This window comes from Entelurus aequoreus, linkage group LG10 (genome assembly GCF_033978785.1).
Source record: "Entelurus aequoreus isolate RoL-2023_Sb linkage group LG10, RoL_Eaeq_v1.1, whole genome shotgun sequence".
Taxonomy (NCBI): domain Eukaryota; kingdom Metazoa; phylum Chordata; class Actinopteri; order Syngnathiformes; family Syngnathidae; genus Entelurus; species Entelurus aequoreus.
In genome coordinates, this window is record NC_084740.1 from 1955607 (window position 1) to 1983261 (window position 27655).

Here is a 27655-nt window from a genome sequence, read left to right on the forward strand (position 1 = left end):
ATTACACCTTGGAGCGCTTTTTCCCGTCCATTGTTTTCCTGCTTTCGCTATCTGCGCCTAATGACTGAGCTACGTGACTGATTTCTTGTGATGTCACACGGAGCATTTCTGGTCGGGACGGGATTCGTTCCGAGGGGTTCGAATATAGAACCAACTCTTTTTCTTTACTATAGTGGTCTCGATAACGGGTACCGGTTTTTAAAAAGGGATTTGAGTCCGAGGACTCGGTTCTTTTCTTATCGAACAACCGGGAAAACCAGTTTCGAGTATCATCCCTAGGTGTACTCTCACGACCTGTCACATCACACCCGGACTTATTTGGAGTTGTTTGGTGTTTTCCCGTGTGTAGTGTTTTACTTCTTGTCTTGAAGTGAATTATATTTATATAGCACTTTTTTCTCTCTCAAAGCGGTATAGCTCGGTTGGTAAGAGTGGCCGTGCCAGCAACTTGAGGGTTCCAGGTTCGATCCCAGCTTCTGCCATCCTAGTCACTGCCGTTGTGTCCTTGGGCAAGACACTTTACCCACCTGCCCCCAGTGCCACCCACACTGCTTTAAATGTAACTTAGATATTGTGTTTCACTATGTAAAACACTTTGAGTCACTAGAGAAAAAGCGCTATATAAATATAATTCACGTTTTACGCTCCTATTTTGGTGTTGATTGTCATTTGTGGACGCCGTCTGCTCCACACGCTGTAAGTCTTTGCTGTCGTCCAGCATTCTGTTTTTGTTTACTTGGCAGCCAGTTCAGTTTTAGTTTTGCCTTTTCATAGCAACACTCGCCTTTTGTTTATTTTTGGTTTAAGCATTAGACACCTTTTTACCTGCAAACCATTGTCGTCGTTCCCGACATCTACAAAGCAATTAGCTACCTGCTGCCACCTACTGGTATGGAAGAGTATTACACGGTTACTCTGCCGAGCTCAAGACAGTATAGACACTCAACAGCGGCACATTTAAGGATTAAATATACAGGTTTGCAAAAAATATTTTTAACCCAATTACGTGAAATTACATAATCTCCCACGGCACACCAGACAATATCTCACGGTACACTAGTGTGCCGCGGCACAGTGGTTGAAAAACACTGGTCTGGGGGACCAAGCAAAACCTTTTAGGGGAAAATCAATACTTCTTTATTAATATTACTTGCAGATAAGGTCATGAGACATGAACATATAATTAAATACACAAGTATAAGTAAAGGGATTAAATTAACTCAAATATACCTACCATAATGATTCAATATGTACATACAGCTACCCTAATAATCATGTTAGCATCGATTAGCTTGCATTATGACTGATTAGCACTCCAACAAGTCGATAACATCAACAAAGCTCACCTTTGTGCATTCATGCACGTCATAAAACGTGTGGTGGAAAAACAACGGTGAGTTCAAGGACCGCCAAAATGTGTAGGACAAAACGGCGCTCGCCAAATTCTCTCAACAGAGAATCATGTTTAATAGAAACAGAGGGATTTCCAACAATTAGGGAGGTTTGTGTCATGTTTGTCCTCTTAAAAAAATACATATCACAACAAAAACTATATTTTTCCCTCATCTTTTTTCATTTTCATACATTTTTAAAAAAGCTCCAGGGAGCCACTAGGGCGGCGCTAAAGAGCCCGAGGTGGCTCTAGAGCAGACCTGGGCAAATAAAGGCCCGGGGGCCACATGCGGCCCGTTAAGCTTTTCAATCTGGCCCGCCGGACATTCCCAAATCATTTTTTTAGATCTTTAGGATGGAAAGTGTAGCTGCCATTATGATGTGCACTCATGTTTTATAATGACTGTAGGTCTTCAACTATACAAAGTATTTCATTGGTTGGAATCTGCACTTTTGCATAATATACTAGTTACTAAGATCATCTAATTAGTTACTATGGTAATCCACGTCATAGCAGCTCAGGCGAGGCACCAAGCAGTGTGGGTGGGGAGCGTTTCCACAGTGTTTCCGGAGCCTGAAATGCGGGTGTCAAGGACACTAAGCGGAAGGAGCTTAGTAATATATCTGGGGCCGTACTTATCAAGCTTCTTAGAATTACTCCTAAGAAGTCTGCTAAGAGTTGACTTAAGAGTAAATAAATTCTTCGCTGAAAGCTGCACTTAAAAGTTAGTTATCAAGCGTCTTACTCACACTTTCAGCGAAGTGTAGGACTGAATCTTAAGTGTCACACTCAGAGCTGAATTACGACATTACTATGTGCCGTAAACGCAATTTTAGGTGACGTCATTTCTGTGTCCATAGAAATGACCAATCACGGAAGGGAATCCGTTGTCTAAGAATAAAGAAATATCTTGGAAATATTTCAGTGGACAATGGGAGTGTATATTTTGACAATAAACTACAAAATAATACAAAACAAACTAGTCCCCGCCGGCACTCACGCTACCGCTCCCTCTCTTCTCTCGCCCACACACTCACTGACGTCACTCACCTCACGGCCACACACATACGCTACTCTCATAACATTTTCTTTCCAATTCATTAATTAGGCAACTAATTTGAAACTGGTGTGGGTGGCTCTATATATACTAGCCCACTGCAGACACATGCAGAAATCAACAAGGAATCGAAAAGTATTAAATCTGTGACAAAAATAATATCCGCTCTGTCTAAACGATACCGTTTGATCAGCTGCTCGTCATCAAAAAAAAAAAAACATTGTTCCGTTCCCTGAACGTTTGCGCACGTCTCTCTCGCCTCAGTGCCATCCCCTGCTGGCAACTCCTAACCACTTAAGACACCTCTGAAGGTCTCTTAAATATCGTGGAGAGTAGGAGTGATTCTTAGACTTAAGAACGTTGATAAAAAGCTTTTATATAATCTTAATCTTTAATCTTAATCTTATTCTTAAATTTGAGAGTAGGACTAAATTTCGCAAATTCTCAGGACTTAAGTGTAAAATGGCACTCTAAGAAGCTTGATAAGTACGGCCCCAGATGTATCAGATTGTAGGTGGGTTTTTTTTTTTACCCTTCACGTTCATATTTTGCTTTTTGTTGCATTTTTGTTGCGTTTCGCTCGATTGTAAAATATGTGGATGCAGAGGGGGTGTTACGTTCATATGTTGTCAATATTCAGTGTTTTATCCTTCATAGTTAATATTGTATATCCCACAATCTTTATTTTCATGTACATTCTGGGTGTCTCATTCAGTAAAAAACATTCTGTTTTTTAAGGCGTCTGTCATAACTTTTTTAGCTTTCAATCAGACATCATTGTGAGGTTTTGTATTAGTGTTCCTAGAAATAGATATACCGGTCCCCGGACACATTCCTTTCTCTAAATTTGGCCCCCGAGTCAAAATAATTGCCCAGGCCTGCTCTAGAGCCACGGGTTGCTGACCCCTGACCTATACACATGTTAAAATGTTACATATATTTTTGCTTGCTTGTGCATTTAATGTTTTATTCTGGAAAACATTTTAACGACCCCAAAAAAGGGACAAGCGGTATAAAATGGATGGATGGATATTTGGGAATTACCCTGTCTCAGCCTGCAATGTTGAACATATTTTGAGTCTAAGAAATGCAGGACGTGTTTCTAGAGATGATACTCGAAACCGATTTTCCGGGTTGTTCGATAAGAAAAGAACAGTCCCCGGACTCGAATCCCTTTTTGAGAACCGGTACCCGTTATCGAGACCACTATAGTAAAGAAAAGAGTTGGTTCTTTATTCGAATCCCGTCCCGACCAGAAATGCCCCGTGAGACATCACAAGAAATGGCGTCACGTAGCTCAGTCATTAGGCGCAGATATTACCACCAACCGGAAACATAGCAACCAGGCTAGCAACGCACCTCCTTTACGGCAGCTGTCGCAACGTTCTTAAAGCGACCGCAGCACATACATATATATACAACATATCTCCCTTTTTGAACTTTGGTTTTTCTTTCCTTGTAAACAAAACAAAATCACACTGTATATGTGTTGTCTGTCTAATTATAAATAATGAGTTCTTGACGTTTACTTTCACAGCGTGCTCATTCTTAGCTGCCGGATGGCGACATGCAACAACACTACCGCGCATGCTCGTCACTCCCGTTGCATGCTGGGTAGTGTAGTTTTTATTTTCTCTAGCTCATAACATCACATCTTTCCCCCTATAAGAAATAATGTTAACTCAATAAAGTGTATTTCTTTTTTTAGCTTTAACTTTTCATTTTTTAGCATTGTAACCACATTTGCAAAAAACTTTTGTCTTCATAGAATTTTCTTTCAATAAAGAAATAAAGTGCAAAAATGTCAAAGCATCATAACAAACAGTTATGTTCCAATAGCAGCAGAAGTGCACTTTTTGGAGAGCTGTATTATTTTCAGTTTTGTGCCCAAGGGACTGATTTTATTTAACACTATATTATTATTTATACACCTATAGTGATCACAGAGACAGCTTGTTTTTGTGTTACTGTATATATTTGTTATTCTGAAAAATCCCACTTAATATACTTTGGGTAACAACAGTCAATATTTATTTATTTTATTTTATTTTTTAGGGGGGTAACAGTCAATATTTATTCATTTATTAGATTCAATTTTTTTCTTATATAATAAATGTGAGCTTTAGTTAAATCAAATATTGTGTTTTTTTCCATATACAACAACCTATCTGGACTCCATAAGAGAATCGATAAGGAATCGGTTCAATAAGAGGATTCGATAATAGGCTCGAACTCGATAATTTCTTATCAAACCTCATCCCTACATAGGGATGATACTCGAAACCGGTTTTCCCGGTTGTTTGATAAGAAAAGAACAGAGTCCTTGGACTCGAATCCCTTTTTGAGAACCGGTACCCGTTATCGAGACCACTATGGTAAAGGAAAAGAGTTGATTCTTTATTCGAATCCCGTCCCGACCAGAAATGCTCCGTGGGACATCACAATAAATGACGTCACGTAGCTCAGTCATTAGGCGCAGATAGGGAAAGCAGGAAAAACAATGGACCGGAAAAAGCGCTCCAAGGTGTAATAAAGTTCAAAACAAAAAACTATAATCCATCGAATAACTTTACTGAGAGATTTTAGCAGGGTAAAACACATGACCAACACTTTTACCACCAACCGGAAACATAGCAACCAGGCTAGCAACACACCTCCTTTACGGCAGCTGTCGCAACGTTCTTAAAGCGACCGCAGCACATACATATATATACAACACATCTCCCTTTTTCAACTTTTGTTTTTCTTCCCTTGTAAACAAAACAAAATCACACTGTATATGTGTTGTCTGTCTAATTATAAATAATGAGTTCTTGACGTTTACTTTCACAGCGTGCTCATTCTTAGCTGCCGGATGGCGACATGCAACAACACTACCGCGCATGCTCGTCACTCCCGTTGCATGCTGGGTAGAGTAGTTGTTATTTTCTCTAGCTCATAACATCACATCTTTCCCCCTATAATAAATAATGTTAACTCAATAAAGCGGATTTCTTTTTTTAGCTTTAACTTTTCGTTTATTAGCATTGTAACCACATTTGCAAACAACTTTTCTCTTCATAGAATGTTCTTTCAATAAAGAAATAAAGTGCAAAAATGTCAAAGCATCATAACAAACAGTTATGTTCCAATAGCAGCAGAAGTGCACTTTTTGGAGAGCTGTATTATTTTCAGTTTTGTGCCCAAGGGACTGATTTTATTTAACACTATATTATTATTTATACACCTATAGTGATCACAGAGACAGCTTGTTTTTGTGTTACTGTATATATTTGTTTTTATGAAAAATCCCACTTGATATACTTTGGGTAACAACAGTCAATATTTATTTATTTTATTTTATTTTTTAGGGGGGTAACAGTCAATATTTATTTATTTATTAGATTTGATTTTTTTCTTATATAATAAATGTGAGCTTTTGTTCAATCAAATATTGTGTGTTTTTTTCCATATACAACAACCTATCTGGACTCCATAAGAGAATCGATAAGGAATCGGTTCGATAAGAGGATTCGATAATAGACTCGAACTCGATAATTTCTTTTCAAACCTCATCCCTACATAGGGATGATACTCGAAACCGGTTTTCCCGGTTGTTTGATAAGAAAAGAACCGAGTCCTCGGACTCGAATCCCTTTTTGAGAACCGGTACCCGTTATCGAGACCACTATAGTAAAGAAAAGAGTTGGTTCTTTATTCGAATCCCGTCCCGACCAGAAATGCCCCGTGAGACATCACAAGAAATGACGTCACGTAGCTCAGTCATTAGGCGCAGATAGCGAAAGCAGGAAAACAATGGACGGGAAAAAGCGCTCCAAGGTGTAATAAAGTTCAAAACAAAAGCTATAATCCATCGAATAACTTTACTGAGAGATTTTAGCAGGGTAAAACACATGACCAACACTTTTACCACCAACCGGAAACATAGCAACCAGGCTAGCAACGCACCTCCTTTGCGGCAGCTGTCGCAACGTTCTTAAAACAACCGCAGCACATACATATATATATACAACACTGCAGCACATACATATATATACAACACATCTCCCTTTTTGAACTTTTGTTTTTCTTTCCTTGTAAACGTTACAAAATCACACTGTAGATGTGTTGTCTGTCTAATTATAAATAATGCAGACGAGGCGTGTTGGCTGAGTTCTTGACGTTTACTTTCACAGCGTGGCGACATGCAACACTTTTCGGGGCTACCGCGCATGCTTGTAACTCCCTTTGCATGCTGGGTAGTGTAGTTGTTATATTCTCTAGCTCATAACATTTTTCCCCCATAAAGAAATAATGTTAACTCAATAAAGTGTATTTATTTTTTTAGCTTTAACTTTTCGTTTATTAGCATTGTAACCATATTTGCAAACAACTTTTCTCTTCATAGAATGTTCTTTCAATAAAGAAATAAAGTGCAAAAATGTCAAAGCATCATAACAAACAGTTATGTTCCAATAGCAGCAGAAGTGCACTTTTTGGAGAGCTGTATTATTTTCAGTTTTGTGCCCAAGGGACTGATTTTATTTAACACTATATTATTATTTATACATCTATAGTGATCACAGAGACAGCTTGTTTTTGTGTTACTGTATATATTTGTTTTTATGAAAAATCCCACTTAATATACTTTGGGTAACAACAGTCAATATTTATTTATTTTATTTTACTTTTTAGGGGGGTAACAGTCAATATTTATTTATTTATTAGATTTGATTTTTTTCTTATATAATAAATGTGAGCTTTTGTTAAACCAAATATTGTGTGTTTTTTTCCATATACAACAACCTATCTGGACTCCATAAGAGAATCGATAAGGAATCGGTTCGATAAGAGGATTCGATAATAGGCTCGAACTCGATAATTTCTTATCAAACATCATCCCTACGTGTTTCAGGTATTTTGCTCGTTGAGGGTCTGAGTCGTTAATAACAAGACTGAGGTCGTCAACCGAATGCACAAACTATAAAGTTGCTTTTTGCCATCATTTACCACCGTTATGGACATTTGGTATGATTCCATCCGCTCAGACTCACTGCAGTTTAAAGGTTAGATTTAATGGAGCTTTTAGATTGTTACAATTGCAAAGGCCTAAAATGTTGCTAAAAAGTGGAAGCCAAGACTGGAGGACATCATCTGTGTGGACATGTAACGATATGAACATTTCATGACCACAATTAACATTATTGCTGCAGTATTGTTGAATGTACTCAAAAAGCACATAATGAAATATTCTGACCAAGTATATATAAGAAAACCCACTATTTTGCTTGCTTTATGCTGTTTATGCTTCACCGATTTTAGTCTTAGTATTGTATCTGTTTCAATGGCAAAGCTTTTATTGTTTTGAATATTGGTTTATTCTGCGGCACTTTTAAGATGAAAAGTGGGTAGCAAATAAAAAGTAGCATAACTATTTATTATTTCTGGCGGGCGTTGTGTGGGCTTAAACAACCTCAGTCTCTTTTCCTCTGAGTAAAGAATGATCACTCTGTGCCAACACAGCCCAGTTTGTACATTCAATGTGCACAATTGAATAGCTTAGTAACAGTTGATCATACAGCAATGCGTTTATAAGTTTAGATTGGGGTGTGTTGTTTCTTAATGGGGACATACATTATCGACTCTTGTTTTCATGTTAACATTGAAGACAGCAAATCCTGGTTTCTCGATATTATTTTAATTGAAAACGCTTTATTTTACGTCCCTAGTTGCATGTCTATCTTTACATGAGGCCTGGGCGATAAATCCATTTTATCGAAACATTTAAAGGCCTACTGAAAGCCACTACTAGCGACCACGCAGTCTGATAGTTTATATATCAATGATGAAATCTTAACATTGCAACACATGCCAATACGGCCGGGTTAACTTATAAAGTGACATGTAAAACTTCCCGGGAAATATCCGGCTGAAACGTTGCGGTATGATGACGTATGCGCGTGACGAAGTCAGAGTAACGGAAGTTATGGTACCCGTAGAATCCTATACAAAAAGCTCTGTTTTCATTTCATAATTCCACAGTATTCTGGACATCTTTTGCAATTTTTTAATGAACAATGAAGGCTGCAAAGAAGACAGTTGTAGGTGGGATCAGTGTATTAGCAGCGGACTACAGCAACACAACCAGGAGGACTTTGTTGAAACGCTAGCCGCGCTAGCTGCCGACCTCACCTTGACTTCCTACGTCTCCGGGCCGCCAAACGCATCGGGTGAAGTCCTTCGTCCTTCTGCCGATCGCTGGAACGCAGGTGAGCACGGGTGTTGATGAGTAGATGAGGGCTGGCTGGCGTAGGTGGAGAGCTAATGTTTTTAGCATAGCTCTGTGAGGTCCCGTTGCTAAGTTGCTAAGTTAGCTTCAATGGCGTCGTTAGCAACAGCATTGTTAACCTTCGCCAGCCTGGAAAGCATTAACCGTGTATTTACGGTTTAATAGTATTGTTGATTTTTTATCTATCCTTCCAGTCAGGGGTTTATTTTTTGGTTTCTATATGCAGTTAAATTCACAAAAGTGTGGTTACATTAATTGACACGAGGTAACTGCCACATATAGGTTTTGAAAAATCAAAGGATAGGAGGCTCGTATCTGTCAAAGGAAATGAGTACGGTACTTCAATCGCAACCATTTTCAAGTAAAAAAAAGAATGTCCTCTGGGATTGTGTGCTCAGTTTGTCATGGTGTGATGTGTGTTGCTTCAAACGGGCCTTTGGACTTGGTTTCAGGCAAATAATCTTTTGTGGCAACCAGAAAAAGTGAACTTTAAATGCCACGGCTGTCCTCAGGATTTGGACATGGTGGTAGAATCACACTGTTGCTTGGTTTGTGTAACACAGCGGTACATATGGAGGGATGCTCATACGGGGATCTACCATGAGACAGCTGATACCATCAAAGCAATAAAACACACTGTATGGCACATGAATCATTGCCCGTCTGCCCTCGCTAGAAATTGTTCTATTATAAATGCTTGTTGTTTACATCTTTGAGTAACGGGCAATTTCAACACCAACAAACTAACAGAAGAATGACAATTGAGACATTGAGAAAATGAGATCTGCTCAGCAATATATCAACTTCCACTATTTACTTGACGGTGCCATGATTATTTAGACTTCAATCAATAGACAAAGTTTACTGCACAATTTATGGTGCATCAATTTAGAAAATAAACTGTTTGCAACAGAATTTAAACCTCCAATACTAAAACAACAAACATTAAAATTTAAATACTGAATTGAGACTAGGGTTGTAGAGATGTCCGATAATATCGGACTGCCGATATTATCGGCCGATAAATGCTTTAAAATGTAATATCGGAAATTATCGGTATCGGTTTCAAAAAGTAAAATGTATGACTTCTTAAAAGGCCGCTGTGTACACGGACGTAGGGAGAAGTACAGAGCGCCAATCAACCTTAAAGGCACTGCCTTTGTGCACATAATATCTACGGCTTTTCACACACACAAGTGAATGCAAGGCATACTTGGACAACAGCCATACAGGTCACACTGAGGGTGGCCGTATGAACAAGTTTAACACTTTTACAAATATGCGCCACACCGTGAACCCACACCAAACAAGAATGACAAACACATTTCGGGAGAACATCCGCACCGTAACACAACAGAACAGATACCCAGAACTTCTGCAGCACTAACTCTTCCGGGACCCTACAATATACACCTCCCGCTACCCTCTACTACACCCCCCCACCCACCCCAACCTCCTCATGCTCTCTCAGGGAGAGCATGTCCCAAATTCCAAGCTGCTGTTTTGAGGCATGTTAAAAAAAATAATGCACTTTGTGACTTCAATAATAAATATGGCAGTGCCATGTTGGCATTTTTTTTCCATAACTTGAGTTGATTTATTTTGGAAAACCTTGTTACATTGTTTAATGCATCCAGCGGGGCATCACAACAAAATTAGGCATAATAATGTGTTCATTCCACCACTGTATGTATCAGTATCACTTGATATCGGGATCAGTAATTAAGAGTTGGACAATATCGGAATATCGGATATCGGTAAAAAAGCCATTATCGGACATCTGTAGTGGAAAGTTTCCGGTAAATTTCCGGAAATATTCCGGAAATTTACCACGGGAAGTTAAGCGCGGAAAGTTTGGAAATTCTGACTTTTTTTTGGATTATTCAAAGTTGGACACCGTCCATCTTATTGTGTAGAATAAGATGAGCAGCTTGTAAAACACTAATGCAATGCCACACACAGATATAAATAGTCAGCTAAACAATTTGAGTAGTCTTTAGAAATATGTTACTGATGGACAAATGAATAGAAATAGGCTAGATGAATAAATGAACAGTCAATCAGCATGCTAAATCAAACTATAAGCTACATTCTTGTATGACAACAGAATGGCTAGCAGAACAGAAGGCCTGCTGTAGTGTGTAGCATGCTGGGAATGACCTGTGCATGTGATGGAAGAATGCACTGCACATGTGATGGAGGAATGCACAGTGCAGGGTTGAAACTATACTCAATTTGCATGAAATCAGGTTGTTTTAGCGAATTATCATGCTGCGAGATCTAGCATGTTGCATTCAATGTTTATTCCCATTCATTCCCATGGAAAGTTTCCAACTTTGAATATTCCCGGAATTTTGCAACCCTAATTGAGACTACAAATTACAACAAATTTACATTGTCAAAGTCCAGCATTTCATGGTACAGCATGGGCCTGATCTACTAAGATCCAAATACCAGGCGCTAAACAGCGTGTGCAGTCTATATTGTGTGTACTATTAGTAGGTGTGTTGCATGTTCACTGGGTGTACTATTCAAAAGTGGTGCACACCGCCTTATTTAAATGAGGATTTTGCGTGTACTCTACAGGGCATCACCACGGAGACACTTTGCACACGTTTAGTAGATCAGCTTTGGGTGTACTATCAAGTTTGCCCGTGTTTTAGTACACGCAAACATTAAAAAAAAATCAGGCTCTATGTAGTATTTCACAAAGGTGAGTACACCTCTCCCAGTTGAGCAACAATTGTATCACAGGGGACAATACTTTAGAAGTCTTTATAGTTGCATGAGCTTCAACAGGCCCATGACTTGATGGGACTGCTCAAGATAAGAATGAAGATGGTCGGCTCATGAGCCCTCACACAACCTGCTCGACATAAAACTGTTGTCCTTCTGAGCCTAAACTCAAAGGTTATATCAATGACTATCTTCACGTATTACAATCAAATCCATTTGTAAGGGCAATGAGAAAGAAAGCACCCCTGTTGGGGAATACCTTTTAATCCATTTTGTGCCATTTTTAGGTGGGCCAAAATGGCTTAGTCTGTGTAGGGATTAACCAAACTATTTAAAGTTATTAAGTGGAATGGGGCCAGTAATGAACCAAGACAACATGTATCTGTTGTTCGTTCTGCTAAAACAATTATTGTTGCTTTACAAAAAGCATGCAAAGTGCAACATTTACCACATATGCAATATTCAGATTGAATTATAATACCACTCCATTTTATGAGAGCCACTCTGACCCTGTTTTAATGAGGGCACCATTTCCGCACATGTCTACTTATTGGGCAGGCTGAACAATGAGGTGGGATCAAGGTTTGCCAGCAATTAGCATCTTATTTAAACAGTTTCATTGTAGAGTAATAGTTACATTTTTGTGAAGTGTTAGATCATGGTGACTGTCAGAATAATGGTATGTAAGTTATCACAAAACTTTCTGTTTCCATGAGTTCCCGGCGAGAGGACAAAAGCTGTCTTTGATCTTACCGAGCAAAAGGCTTGTAAAACTCCACTGTGTACGATGGGAAGCGACATGAAGGTGTCGGTTTCTTTGATCTATTGTGATCCACAGGAAGATATTCATTCAAGTGCTGGCTGTCCAAAGTCAGGGTCCAGGGTGGACCGCTCGCCTGTGCATCGGTTGGGGACATCTCTGCGCTGCTGACCTGTCTCCGCTCGGGATGGTCTCCTGCTGACCACACTATGGACTGGACTCTCACTATTATGTTGGATCCACTATGGACTGGACTCTCACTATTATGCTAGATCCACTATGGACTGGACTCTCACACTATTATGTTAGATCCACTATGGACTGGACTCTCACTATTATGTTAGATCCACTATGGACTGGACTCTCACACTATTATGTTAGATCCACTATGGACTGGACTCTCACTATTATGTTAGATCCACTATGGACTGGACTCTCACACTATTATGTTAGATCCACTATGGACTGGACTCTCACACTATTATGTTAGATCCACTATGGACTGGACTCTCACTATTATGTTAGATCCACTATGGACTGGACTCTTACACTATTATGTTAGATCCACTATGGACTGGACTCTCACTATTATGTTAGATCCACTATGGACTGGACTCTCACACTATTATGTTAGATCCACTATGGACTGGACTCTCACTATTATGTTAGATCCACTATGGACTGGACTCTCACTATTATGTTAGATCCACTATGGACTGGACTCTCACTGTTATGTTAGATCCACTATGGACTGGACTCTCACTATTATGTTAGATCCACTATGGACTGGACTCTCACTATTATGTTAGATCCACTATGGACTGGACTCTCACTGTTATGTTAGATCCACTATGGACTGGGCTCTCACTGTTATGTTAGATCCACTATGGACTGGACTCTCACAATATTATGCTAGATCCACTTGACGTCCATTGCACCAGTCGCCCTAGGGGGGGGTGGGGGGGTCCCCACATCTGCGGTCCTCTCCAAGGTTTCTCATTGTCCCAGTGGGTTGAGTTTTCCCTTGCCCTGATGTGGGCTCTGAACCGAGGAGGATGTCGTTGTGGCTTGTGCAGCCCTTTGAGACACTTGTGATTTAGGGCTATGTAAGTCAACATTGATTGACATTGATTGATGATCTTGTCTTGACCCGAGATCTACAAAGCGGATAGGAAGCAGGACCTGACGCAAGCTCCAGGCATCTTTTCTCTGAACTGTTTTGTGACCGAGGGCAACAGCTGTTTACGACCCCCTCTCCCCTTAGAAACAGCTGTTGCCATGTAACCAGGGAAAGTCCAAATAAAAGAGGACACGTGCAATCCTTTCGTCAGAGCGTGGGACGACACTGTACAAGAGTACAGGCGTACGCGCTCTCCTCATTGAGCTACATCGAATCCTGTCTCTGTTTAATTCCTTGCTTCTTGTCTGTTTAATAGATGTCATCGGTGTTTAAACCTGACAGTGACTGTTTTAAAAAGCTGTAAGATGTATTCACCTCTCACTTGGAAGAAACACAGGGACTAGTCACATTTTTCTTTTTTAGGTACCCTAGCCTGTCCAATGACTAAATGCAAACACAATTTGCAAACGTATTTGTTTTCTGTTATGGCAAGAAAAATAAAACTTCTGAATGAAAGCACACAAAAAGGCCTGTTGGATGTCTCAGAGCAAAAGTCGGGTGGCTAGTATAACATATGGAAGACTGGGAATTAAGTGAGTCATTTGTATTTGCTGATTGCTTTCATTAGAGAAACACAAGTTAATTTAAGAGACTCCGTAATGGTGGAATTCAAACTTTTAAATGAAGTGTTCACGGGTGTGTGCTTCCAGAGACACAGGGAAAGCTCTGGGTCAGACAGAAGCGAGAGTGATGAGACCAGGGGCCGTACTTATCAAGCTTCTTAGAGTGCCATTTTACACTTAAGTCCTGAGACTTTGCGAAATTTAGTCCTACTCTCAAACTTAAGAATAAAAGCTTGTTATCAACGTTCTTAAGTCTAAGAATCACTCCTACTCTCCACGATATTTAAGAGACCTTCAGAGGTGTCTGAGTTGGTTAGGAGTTGCCAGCAGGGGATGGCACTGAGGCGAGAGAGACGTGCGCGAACGTTCAGGGAACGGAACAATGTTTGTTTTTTTTGATGACGAGCAGCTGATCAAACGGTATCGTTTAGACAGAGCGGATATTATTTTTGTCACAGATTTAATACTTTTCGATTCCTTGTTGATTTCTGCATGTGTCTGCAGTGGGCTAGTATATATAGAGCCACCCACACCAGTTTCAAATTAGTTGCCTAATTAATGAATTGGAAAGAAAATGTTATGACAGTAGCGTATGTGTGTGGCCGTGAGGTGAGTGACGTCAGTGAGTGTGTGGGCGAGAGAAGAGAGGGAGCGGTAGCGTGAGTGCCGGCGGGGACTAGTTTGTTTTGTATTATTTTGTAGTTTATTGTCAAAATATACACTCCCATTGTCCACTTAAATATTTCCAAGATATTTCTTTATTCTTAGACAACGGATTCCCTTCCGTGATTGGTCATTTCTATGGACAAAGAAATGACGTCACCTAAAATTGCGTTTACGGCACATAGTAATGTCGTAATTCAGCTCTGAGTGTGACACTTAAGATTCAGTCCTACACTTCGCTGAAAGTGTGAGTAAGACGCTTGATAACTAACTTTTAAGTGCAGCTTTCAGCCAAGAATTTATTTACTCTTAAGTCAACTCTTAGCAGACTTCTTAGGAGTAATTCTAAGAAGCTTGATAAGTACGGCCCCAGATCCCCATCATCAGAACCTCTCTTTTTCGTAATAAGAAAAACTGGAAGTTGCACTGCAAAAAGTGAAATCTAAGTAAGATGAAATATGTCAAATAAGGGTGATATTTGCTTCTTTTCTGTCTGATAAAATAATTCTTCTCACTAAGCAGATTTGATGTTAGAGTGTTTTACTTGTTTTAAGGGTTTTGGTCCTAAATGATGTCAGTAAAATATTACAGCTTGTTGCTGAGATGTTATGACATATATTGAGTAAAACATGCTTGAAACTAGAATATCAACTGTTGTGTCATCAACACTCACAAGTATAAAACTACTTTTTTAAAGTCATCATTTCTAATTTCAAGTATGAAAAAAAAAAATCATGATTTTGACACAATTGTGTCTCATAATTAAAACAGATGACAGCCAAATGGACTTTGCTGTTTAATTTTCAATGAAACAATAGAAAATAGGTACTCATATAGTAGTACAGTTGGCACAGTACAGTAAACTGACAGTTCATATTTAAACATTTAACATGTCTTTTTAACAGAAAAGGTTCATGCACATTCAGATAAATTCTTCAAAATTAAAATAAAAAAAATTTGGGCCAGTATATATGCGCACTAATTGACTGAAAGAGCACGCACTTGGCGCGATGATGTCATGTTATCCATGGAAAAATGCATTTTTAGACAATATGGTTTGCCTGAGCGGCTAGGAGACCCCGAGAGTAACAAGCGCTTGCCTTGTTGCCTTTCCATTAAGAACAATAAATTAGTTTTAGTATAAGTTTGCTGGTGTCAAGAAATGTAATGCAGAGTGCATATCATTATGTCAAGATAATGGCACTAGCATTTACTTCATTTAAGAATATTTTTCAACATATTGAGCAAAAACGTCTCTTTTTTTTTCTACCAAGAAAAGTGCACTTGTTATTAGTGAGAATATACTTATTTTAAGGTAATTTGGGTTCATTGAGGTTAGCTAATTTTACTTGTTTTGGAAAGTCTTGACAAGCCAAATTTTCTTGTTCTATTGGCAGATAATTTTGCTTAGTTCAAGTAAAATACCCCTCATTTATGTATTTTTAGGGTCCGCCCTGTACCCTGTACAAAGGACTCCCTTAGGGAGTCCTTTGTACTGGTTACAAAGGAACCTATTGTTATTGTAAGGTTTTATTATTATTATTATTATTTCTTTCTTCTTCCGCACCGTTGCGCACTACTTTGCCCCCCTTAACATGCTTCAAAACTCACCAAATTTTTTACACACATACAAAAAGTGTGACAGAACAAGTTATTCAAAAACCAAACCCCAAAAAACAACACTAAACTGCCTGTAACTCCCACTAGGAAGGTCGTAGAGACATGAAACAATACCCTATAATGACAATGTGAACTCAGACACAACTTCCTCTAACTCCCAGTACGAATATCGTAGAGACACGAAACAAAAACCTCTATGTAGGTCTCACTCAGGACTACCACCGGACAAAAGTATTGGGACACCTAGGACTAGCACCTGCCAAAAAGCGGACCCGTCCAATGCTGCTTGCAGCTTTAATTTGATATGAATTCCAACCATAACCAAGCATGCATCACTATAGCTCTTGTCTCAAAGTAGGTGTACTCTCACGACCTGTCACATCACACCCTGACTTATTTGGAGTTGTTTGGTGTTTTCCCGTGTGTAGTGTTTTACTTCTTGTCTTGAAGTGAATTATATTTATATAGCACTTTTTTCTCTCTCTAGTGACTCAAAGCGGTATAGCTCGGTTGGTAAGAGTGGCCGTGCCAGCAACTTGAGGGTTCCAGGTTCGATCCCAGCTTCTGCCATCCTAGTCACTGCCGTCGTGTCCTTGGGCAAGACACTTTACCCACCTGCCCCCAGTGCCACCCACACTGCTTTAAATGGAACTTAGATATTGTGTTTCACTATGTAAAACACTTTGAGTCACTAGAGAAAAAGCGCTATATAAATATAATTCACGTTTTACGCTCCTATTTTGGTGTAGTAAAGCTGAGAGCAGTAAAATGACATGCCAGTCTAATATAAATTCAGCTTGATGTAAGATAATACTGTACTCAAAATATCCATCTCGCCTGAAAAGTTGATGGAAGCACCCAACATTAAAATCCCCTGCCCCATCCAGTCCATCTCAAAAAAAAGGTTAGTATCGACTTAACATCTATAAAAAGGAAGCCACTCTGTGTTCAATGATGGAAGCTTTTTTTTTTTTTAAATAGGACACTTAGCAGGCAGTGTTCCCTGGAAACATCAGCCAACTAAAGACCGCGGGGATGACGAGAAAAAGGAAAACCCGGCAGTTTTTGTCAGCGTATTCTATTGGGAGCCTCAGGTGAATGCTTAACAGTATATGTGCTTCATTTTACCAAGCCATCTTTTGTTTAGCACACTGTAGGCCAAAACACAGGCTAGTGGGAAAGACAAAAAGTATTGCGTGGAGAGAACATTAATATTGAGGTGTCTCTCACTGCAGGGAGAACAAACTTGGGGCTGGCCGTGTGATGGAGTGCTGCTGTGCAATCAGGCACATGCCCACTGAAATGAGATGTAATTAACAAGAATAATATTCTTTCTGTTCTCTGACTCTGAGCAGAAGAGTTTATGATATCAGCACAGTCCCAAACCGGCGACTTATTTTTGCATCGAAACCAGAATTGAGTCGCAGACAGAGAATCGTGATAACAGTCTTGCCTGCTTAATGAGTGCCGAGCGGCCGCAGTGTTATGACTTAAAGGCCTACTGAAATGAATTTTTTTTATTTAAACGGGGATAGCAGATCTATTCTATGTGTCATACTTGATCATTTCGCGATATTGCCATATTTTTGCTGAAAGGATTTAGTATAGAACAACGACGATAAAGATTGCAACTTTTGGTATCTGATAAAAAAAAGGCTTGCCCCTACCGGAAGTAGCGTGACGTAGTCAGTTGAACATATACGCAAAGTTCCCTATTGTTTACAATGATGGCCGCATGAAGTGAGAGAGATTCGGACCGAGAAAGCGACAATTTCCCCATTAATTTGAGCGAGGATGAAAGATTTGTGGATGAGTAAAGTGCAAGTGAAGGACTAGTGGGGAGTTGAAGCTATTCAGATAGGGAAGATGCTGTAAGAGCCGGGGGTGACCTGATATTCAGCTGGGAATGACTACAACAGTAAATAAACACAAGACATATATATACTCTATCAGCCACAACACAACCAGGCTTATATTTAATATGCCACAAATTAATCCTGCATAAAAACACCTGCGTGTTTGTTATGCTAGCTCCTAGCTCCTCTGCTAGCTCCTAGCTCCATAGAACACGCCAATACAATTCAAACACCTGATCAACACACACCATCACTCAGCCCAAAAGACCGTTTCCTTAACCCAAGGTTCATAAAGCTTATATATTTTTAAAAAGTTACGTACGTGACGCGCACATACGGTCAAGTTATCGAATGTTTAGCAGCCAAGGCTGCATACTCACGGTACCTGATATTCAGCTGGGAATGACTACAACAGTAAATAAACACAAGACATATATATACTCTATTAGCCACAACACAACCAGGCTTATATTTAATATGCCACAAATTAATCCTGCATAATAACACCTGCGTGTTTGTTATGCTAGCTCCTAGCTCCTCTGCTAGCTCCTAGCTCCATAGAACACGCCAATACAATTCAAACACCTGATCAACACACACAATCACTCAGCCCAAAAGACCGTTCACCTAACCCAAGGTTCATAAAGCTTATATATTTTTAAAAAGTTACGTACGTGACGCGCACGTAGGTACGGTATGTGTTATGCTAGCTCCTCTGCTAGCTCCTAGCTCCATAGAACACGCCAATACAATTCAAACACATGATCAACACACACAATCACTCAGCCCAAAAGACCGTTCACCTAATCCAAGGTTCATAAAGCTTATATATTTTTAAAAAGTTACGTACGTGACGCGCACGTAGGTACGGTACGTGTTATGCTAGCTCCTCTGCTAGCTCCTAGCTCCATAGAACACGCCAATACAATTCAAACACATGATCAACACACACAATCACTCAGCCCAAAAGACCGTTCACCTAACCCAAGGTTCATAAAGCTTATATATTTTAAAAAAGTTACGTACATACGCAAAAAAAAGCCAAAGCTGCATACTCACAGTAGCACGTCTGCGTCTTTGTCATCCAAATCAAAGTAATCCTGGTAAGAGTCTGTGTTGTCCCAGTTCTCTACAGGCGTCTGTGTATCCAAATCAAAAGTCCTCCTGGTTAGAGTCTCTGTTATCCGAGTTCTTCCATCTTGACTGCATCTTTCGGGAATGTAAACAAAGACGCGCCGGCTGTGTACTGTTGTGGCTGACTACGTTCGAAAAATACGTCCATTTCGCACCGACAACTTTCTTCTTTGCTTGCTTGGCTTCCTTCTCCATAATGCAATGAACATGATTGAAACAGATTCACGAACACAGATGTCCAGAATACTGTGGAATTATGAAATGAAAACAGAGCTTTTTCGTATCGACTTCAATGTGGAAGGCATACCCGTGTTCGCCGGGCTACGTCACGCGCATACGTCATCCTCAGAGGCGTTTCGAACCGGAAGTTTAGCGGCAAATTTAAAATGTCACTTTATAAGTTAACCCGGCCGTATTGGCATGTGTTATAATGTTAAGATTTCATCATTGATATATAAACTATCAGACTGCGTGGTCGGTAGTAGTGGCTTTCAGTAGGCCTTTAAAGACGCCAGCTTGAGTTCTACAGCCGCTGGCACTTACTGTATATATAGGGATGAAGTTTGATAAGAAATTATCAAGTTCGAGCCTATTATCAATCAATCAATCAATCAATGTTTATTTATATAGCCCTAAATCACAAGTGTCTCAAAGGGCTGTACAAGCCACAACGACATCCTCGGTACAGAGCCCACATACGGGCAAGGAAAACTCACCCCAGTGGGACGTCAATGTGGATGACTATGAGAAACCTTGGAGAGGACCGCATATGTGGGTAACCCCCCCTCTAGGGGAGACCGAAAGCAATAGATGTGGAGTGGGTCTGACATAATATTGTGAAAGTCCAACACATCAGCGAAAGTCCAGTCCATAGTGGGGCTAGCAGGAACCATCCCGAGTGGAGACGGGTCAGCAGCGTAGAGATGTCCCCATCTGACGGACAGGCTAGCGGTCCACCCCGGGTTGGGAGCAGAGTAGAAAAGAAAATAAAAGAAACGGCAGATCAACTGGTCTAAAAAGGGAGTCTATTTAAAGGCTAGAGTATACAAATGAGTTTTAAGATGAGACTTAAATGCTTCTACTGAGGTAGCATCTCTAACTTTTACCGGGAGGGCATTCCATAGTATTGGAGCCCCAATAGAAAACGCTCTATAGCCCGCAGACTTTTTTTGGGCTCTGGGAATCACTAATAAGCCGGAGTTCTTTGAAGGCAGATTTCTTGTCGGGACATATGGTACAATACAATCTGCAAGATAGGCAGGAGCTTGACCGTGTAGTATTTTATACGTAAGTAGTAAAACCTTAAAGTGGCATCTTAGGTGCACAGGAAGCCAGTGCAAGTGAGCCAGTATAGGCGTAATATGATCAAACTTTCTTGTTTTTGTCAAAAGTCTAGCAGCCGCATTTTGTACCAACTGTAATCTTTTAATGCTAGACATAGGGAGGCCCGAAAATAAAACGTTACAGTAATCGAGACGAGATGTAACGAACGCATGAATAATGATCTCAGCATCGCTGGTGGACAAAATGGGACGAATTTTAGCGATATTACGGAGATGAAAGAAGGCCGTTTTAGTAACACTCTTAATGTGTGACTCAAACGAGAGAGTTGGGTCGAAGATAATACCCAGATTCTTTACCAAGTCGCCTTGTTTAATTGTTTGGTTGTCAAATGTTAAGGTGGTATTATTAAATAGATGTCGGTGTCTAGCAGGACCGATAATCAGCATTTCCGTTTTCTTAGCGTTGAGTTGCAAAAAGTTAGCGGACATCCATTGTTTAATTTAATTAGGACACGCCTCCAGCTGACTACAATCCGGCGTGTTGGTCAGCTTTAGGGGCATGTAGAGTTGGGTGTCATCAGCATAACAGTGAAAGCCAACACCGTATTTGCGTATGATGTCACCTAGCGGCAGCATGTAAATACTAAAGAGTGCAGGGCCAAGAACCGAATCCTCTTATCGAACCGATTCCTTATCGATTCTCTTATGGAGTCCAGATAGATTGTTGTATATGGAAAAACACACAATATTTGGTTTAACAAATCACTTCACATTCTCTACTGCTCGCTACTATAGTATTACCATATCTGAGTTATTGTGCAGAAATGTGGGGAAATAATTACAAATGTGCGCTACATTCGTTAACCGTGTCACAAAAAAAATTTAATTAGACTGATACGTAATGTTGGATATAGAGAACATACAAACACTTTATTTATTGAGTCAAAAATATTAAAGTTCGATGATTTGGTAAAATTGCAAACAGCTAAAATGATGTGGAATTAAATGATGGAATGGATGAAGTAAAGAAGTTAAACATTGTACTGACATGATCCACTTTAAGAGGTTGTTCACATGAATAGTGCTTACAAAGTACAAAGAAGAAGAATTATGAGAAATACTTTCAACTAGGGCTGCAACTAACGATTCATTTGATGATCGATTAATCTGTCGATTATTACTTCGATTAATAATCGGATAAAAGAGACAAACTACGTTTCTATCCTATCCAGTATTTTATTGGGGAAAAAAAACAGCATACTGGCACCATACTTATTTTGATTATTGTTTCTCAGCTGTTTGTACATGTTGCAGTTCATAAATAAAGGTTTATTTAAAAAAAAAAAAAAACTCTGTGCATGCGCATAGATCCAACGAATCGATGACTAAATTAATCGGCAAGTATTTTAATAATCGATTTTAATCGATTAGTTGTTGCAGCCCTACTTTCAACCTTATTAAAAATAAGATATTCTTCATCTCAGTGTATTAATAATGACTGAATTAATTAATTACATATTACAAAACTGTTGTATATACTAATTCCCAGATATTTTATTATAAAAAGGTCAGTAAAGGATGCATATATTTGTATGAAGTGGGAAAGGAGTAGGATTAAATAAACTTTACTTCTTCCTACTCCTGTAAAGTGAAATTATATGAAACTGTGATTTATTATGATGTGGTCGGATCATATTTTGTTTAGTTATGTTCTGTTAGTTTTGGACTTCCTTAGTTGTTTTGTGCACTTCTGGGGTTTGTTTTAGTCACCATGGTTACTTATGATTTTCACCTGCCTTGTACGCGCACCTGTTGCTCATCAGAGACTATTTAAGCCTGCCTTTTCCGCTCACTCGTCGTGACTTCATTGTTTGCATTTGCAACAGTTACGTTGGCATTCTGCTTTTTGAGCTGATGATTCCTGTGCTAAGTTACCTTAGCTTCTAGTATTCCTGTGCTAAGTAAGTTTTTGCTTTAGCTTCTCGTGCGAACGGCACGCTTTCCTTTTGTTTCGTTCCTGTCTGTTGTAGTGTGTATGATTTATGAGAAATACATCATCTCCTACCTGCACGCTTTCGTCCGGAGCCGTCAGTTTTGCGTCCCAGGAACTAACCCAGCGTTTCTCAAAGTGTGGGGCGCGCCCCACTGGTGGGGAATAGAGACATGACAGGTGGGGCGCGAGGAACGGGAGGAAATTTCACTTAATTTTATTTTATTTTTTTATTATATTCTTAGATTATTTTTTTTTACTATGCTTTCATTTTCTATACACACCGTAAATCACTTTGTGATTCTGTCTGTGAAATCCGCTATATAAATAAATGTAAATTACTTATTTTTCCTGTAGGCTTTACATTTCTAGGTAGGAGCGAAAGTTTGACAGACAACAGTAACTAATGGGGGCGGGGCTAAGCGGAACAAACTTTTGCGCGGATGGGTAGCAGGCTAAGAGTGGCAGTGTCAAGCCTGCAACCCCGATTTGAAAAGCTGTGCAGTGCAAAACAGGCTCATTGCAGCCACTAATGCTGGAGTACTGTAAAACTCATGTTCACTTGCTCTATCTTGCCAAATGCATAGCTCCTCCTTTTTTTTTTTTGCAAAGATTGCAAAGTGGCACTTTTATTTGATTTATTATTGAACTTGATGCAAGTTATAACACTTTTATTTGATTTATTATTGAACTTGATGCAAGTTATAACACTTTTTTTGATTTATTATTGAACTTGATGCAAGTTATTTGAATTATTATTGAACTTGATGCAAGTTATACCACAGCTGCACAGTTATTTTATTTATTATTGAACTTGATGTTATTTTGTGTTATTGAGTTTGAATGTATACAACTTGATGTTACTTGATGTTCAATAAATTTGAAAATGTTAAGCTTGGCATTAGCGTTCTGTTGGGGCGATGGGGGCAGGTGGGGCTTGAAAACTCCCCCTTGTCCAAAGTGGGGGATGACAAAATAAGTTTGAGAACCACTGAACTAACCGCAGCACGCTGCACCCCACCGTGACAAATGACTGAGCTACATGACGTCATTTCTTGCGATGTCACACGGGGCATTTCTTGTCGGGACGGGAGTCGTTCCCAGCGATTCGAATAAAGAACCAACTCTTTTTCTTTACTATAATGGTCTCGATAACAAAAAGGGATTCGAGTCCGAGGACTCTGTTCTTTTCTTATCGAACAACCGGGAAAACCGGTTTCGAGCATCATCCCTACTTATATATCAAGAAAACATCCCGATACAACATTTCCCCAGCTGCGAACATACCTTTCAATGATGTCGGCGATGGCACAGGCAAACATCTGCAGGCCCTCCGGAAGCTGTAGAGCCACTGGAAACAGAACGATAGTCAAGCAAACAATAGCTATGTGCACATGGACACATTTAAACAGATTAAAAGCCTAACCGGGATTAAAATGCTTGCCATTCGGAATATTCTGACTCGATCGCACACATTTGGATCAAAATTTCATTCTAATCGAGACCTGTGGTTTATGTCGAAAGTCATTCGGATCTTCCGAAATTCGGATTACAATAATCCTGAGTGCACATGTCTTTGATGTCAGCCATACTTTGGTGGTCGAGCACCACCACTACTTTGGCTGTCCCCACCTTATCAACATGTACAGAAGTAGCATTAAATACCGTTGAGTTTATTGCTCTGAAGCGAGACCAGCAAAAACAAAAGTATGACCTGGAGTGTCATGTGTCGATGTAGCAATAAAAGAAGAGATTTAGTTTGTTTTATTCACGACATTACAGCTACTCCAAGTGCTAACTGCTAGCCTCAAACACATGCACGGAATGTCCTAACATGAAGACGTGCCGCAAACCGTACATAATCACAACAAACAGAGCACAGGACAGCTGCATTTTAAAAAGAGAGACACAAAAAAAGTAGTGAACAGTTAGAAAGAATTATATATAAATACTGTGGTATACTGGCTCACCTGCACTGGCTTCCTGTGCACTTAAGATGTGACTTTTAGGTTTTACTACTTAGGTATAAAATACTACACGGTCTATCTTGCTGATTGTATTGTACCATATGTCCCGGGAAGAAATCTGCCTTCAAAGAACTCCGGCTTATTAGTGATTCCCAGAGCCAAAAAAAAGTCTGCGGGCTATAGAGCGTTTTCTATTGGGGCTACAGTACTCTGGAATGTTCTAGCAGTAACAGTTAGAGATGCTACCTCAGTAGAAGCAGTTAAGTCCGAACTTAAAACTAATTTGTATACTCTAGCCTTTAAATAGACCCCCCTTTTAGACCAGTTGATCTACCGTTTCTTTTCTGCCTTGCCCCCCTTCTCCTTCCTGGAGGGGGGGGGGGGGGGGGCTCAGATTCAGCAACCACAGATGAGGCGCTAACTGTCTAAAGTCTGGACTCAGGGTGGACCACTCATCTGTGCATCAGTTGGGGACGTCTCTGCACTGCTGACCTGTCTCCACTTAAGATGATCTCCTGCTGGCCCCACTATGGACTGGACTCTCACTATTATGTTAGATCCACTATGGACTGGACTCTCACACTATTATGGTAGATCCACTATGGACTGGACTCTCACTATTATGTTAGATCCACTATGGACTGGACTCTCACTATTATGTTAGATCCACTATGGACTGGACTCTCACACTATTATGTTAGATCCACTATGGACTGGACTCTCACTATTATGCTATATTCACTATGGACTGGACTCTCACACTATTATGTTAGATCCACTATGGACTGGACTCTCACACTATTATGTTAGATCCACTATGGACTGGACTCTCACACTATTATGTTAGATCCACTATGGACTGGACTCTCAAACTATTATGTTAGATCCACTATGGACTGGACTCTCACACTATTATGTTAGATCCACTATGGACTGGACTCTCACTATTATGCTATATTCACTATGGACTGGACTCTCACACTATTATGTTAGATCCACTATGGACTGGACTCTCACTATTATGTTAGATCCACTATGGACTGGACTGTCACTATTATGCTATATTCACTATGGACTGGACTCTCACACTATTATGTTAGATCCACTATGGACTGGACTCTCACACTATTATGTTAGATCCACTATGGACTGGACTCTCACACTATTATGTTAGATCCACTATGGACTGGACTCTCACACTATTATGTTAGATCCACTATGGACTGGAACTCACGATTATGTTAGATCCACTATGGACTGGACTCTCACACAATTATGTTAGCTCCACTGTGGACTGGACTCTCACACTATTATGTTAGATCCACTATGGACTGGACTCTCACACTATTATGTTAGATCCACTATGGACTGGACTCTCACTATTATGCTATATTCACTATGGACTGGACTCTCACACTATTATGTTAGATCCACTATGGACTGGACTCTCACACTATTATGTTAGATCCACTATGGACTGGACTCTCACACCATTATGTTAGATCCACTATGGACTGGACTCTTACACTATGTTAGATCCACTATGGACTGCAAAACTGCTAATAGGTGCCATTTTACGGCCCTTATACACACACCATAGTAATACCGTATGTTGAAGCACATTAGATGTGACTATGGTAGCCGTAATGCTCCAACAATCCATCAAGCGGTGCGACTTCATTGCTAACCAAAGTCCTACTAAAACATTTTGACAGATTTTTGAGCGCCGTGTGTAATGTACTATATTCTCAATGGAACATTTGTTGTTTACTGGCGTCTTCTTGCAGTTTACACATATCTCTTATGTGTGACTGCCATCTACTTACACCATGTACCAAATAAAATAGCTTTGAGGTCGCTAAGCACAACCAGAATTATTCCGTACATTAGGTGCACCGGGTTATAAGGTGCACTGTCGAATTTTGAGAAAATAAAAAGGTTTTTAAGTGTTACCTTATAGTCCGAAAAATATGGTGCACATGGCTACTGATGTACTTGTGTTTGCAACCCATTATCAGACTAAATAGTAGGGTTGCACATGACCACATCGCCAATCTCAAGTACCATAAAAAACTGTAATCCAAATAATGTGTTGATTGTTTTACCTGTGTTCTATGCAGGCAGACAATTCTATGAATTCATGTTTCCCCAAGTGGGATACAATACTGTAAATGTGAGACCGCCAAACTATTCACAATCAAGTGTGCACCACTGGCAGGGAATATAATCTCAGGTCAATTCCCCCTCTGCCACTGCAGTGATATTGGTATATTTGAAAGAGTGATGGGAAGTATACAGTAGTGCAAACCAATCGCCACAGCTTCATCCCTCCATCTGCTGGGTTTTTTGGTGTGTTTCTGCACACCATGCCTGCTAGTAAAGACACTGCTCCACTTGTTATTTATCTGTGCAATCATAACCACTCACTTTTGCTATCATACATGTGGGCAGGATGTGAAAGTCATTCTCTTGCAGAGATTGGCCACACTGTTGCTGTTTTTGTTTGGTTGACAAGCACCAAAGCAGGTAATAAATATGAATAAATATGGATGAAGTGATTAGTTTTATGACAGGCAGACAAACTAAAGATTTAATAAAGGTGGAAAGCTAATATGCTTGTCATCATTTGCAACCTGAACGCTTTATGAAGTGCAACACGTTCTGTGTGTGTACTCGTTTAAGGAAGGATTACACAAATGATGACTAAGTGCAAAGTCGGCAAGATTGTTTCCATGTCGATGGAGGGGTCAGAGCCACTACCTCTAAAAAGCAGCTGTCACCTTTAAAAAGTACTTTGAGCAGGTTGTGGTTTGGAAACATTTTAATAAAAGTGATCATGGAGCGCTCAGTGTCAAGTAGCATTGCAGGGGGAGTGGAAATTAAAATTGGAAACATTAAACCTAATTTAATTACAGTAAAAGCTTTAAAGTCAGATTCTGTACTTCATCGAACATTTACATGTACATTAAGCAATTTCCTTTTACTAATATATATATATATATATATATATATATATATATATATATATATATATATATATATAGTACAGGCCAAAAGTTTGGACACACCTTCTCATTTCAATGCGTTTTCTTTATTTTCATGACTATTTACATTGCAGATTGTCGACGAAGGCATCAAAACTATGACACCTGTGAAGTCAAAACCATTTTAGGTGACAACCTCTT

At 39.7% G+C, this 27655-nt stretch overlaps 1 protein-coding gene across 1 annotated transcript in view; it reads right to left on the reverse strand.

The window, feature by feature from the left end:
• The window catches only part of dph1 (diphthamide biosynthesis 1), a 174718-nt gene that overhangs the window by 119877 nt on the left and 27186 nt on the right, over positions 1–27655 (reverse strand). The window contains exon 3 of the mRNA XM_062059822.1: positions 23791–23854. Within this exon, the coding sequence (XP_061915806.1) occupies positions 23791–23854 (64 nt within the window). The remainder of the gene's footprint in view (positions 1–23790; positions 23855–27655) is intronic.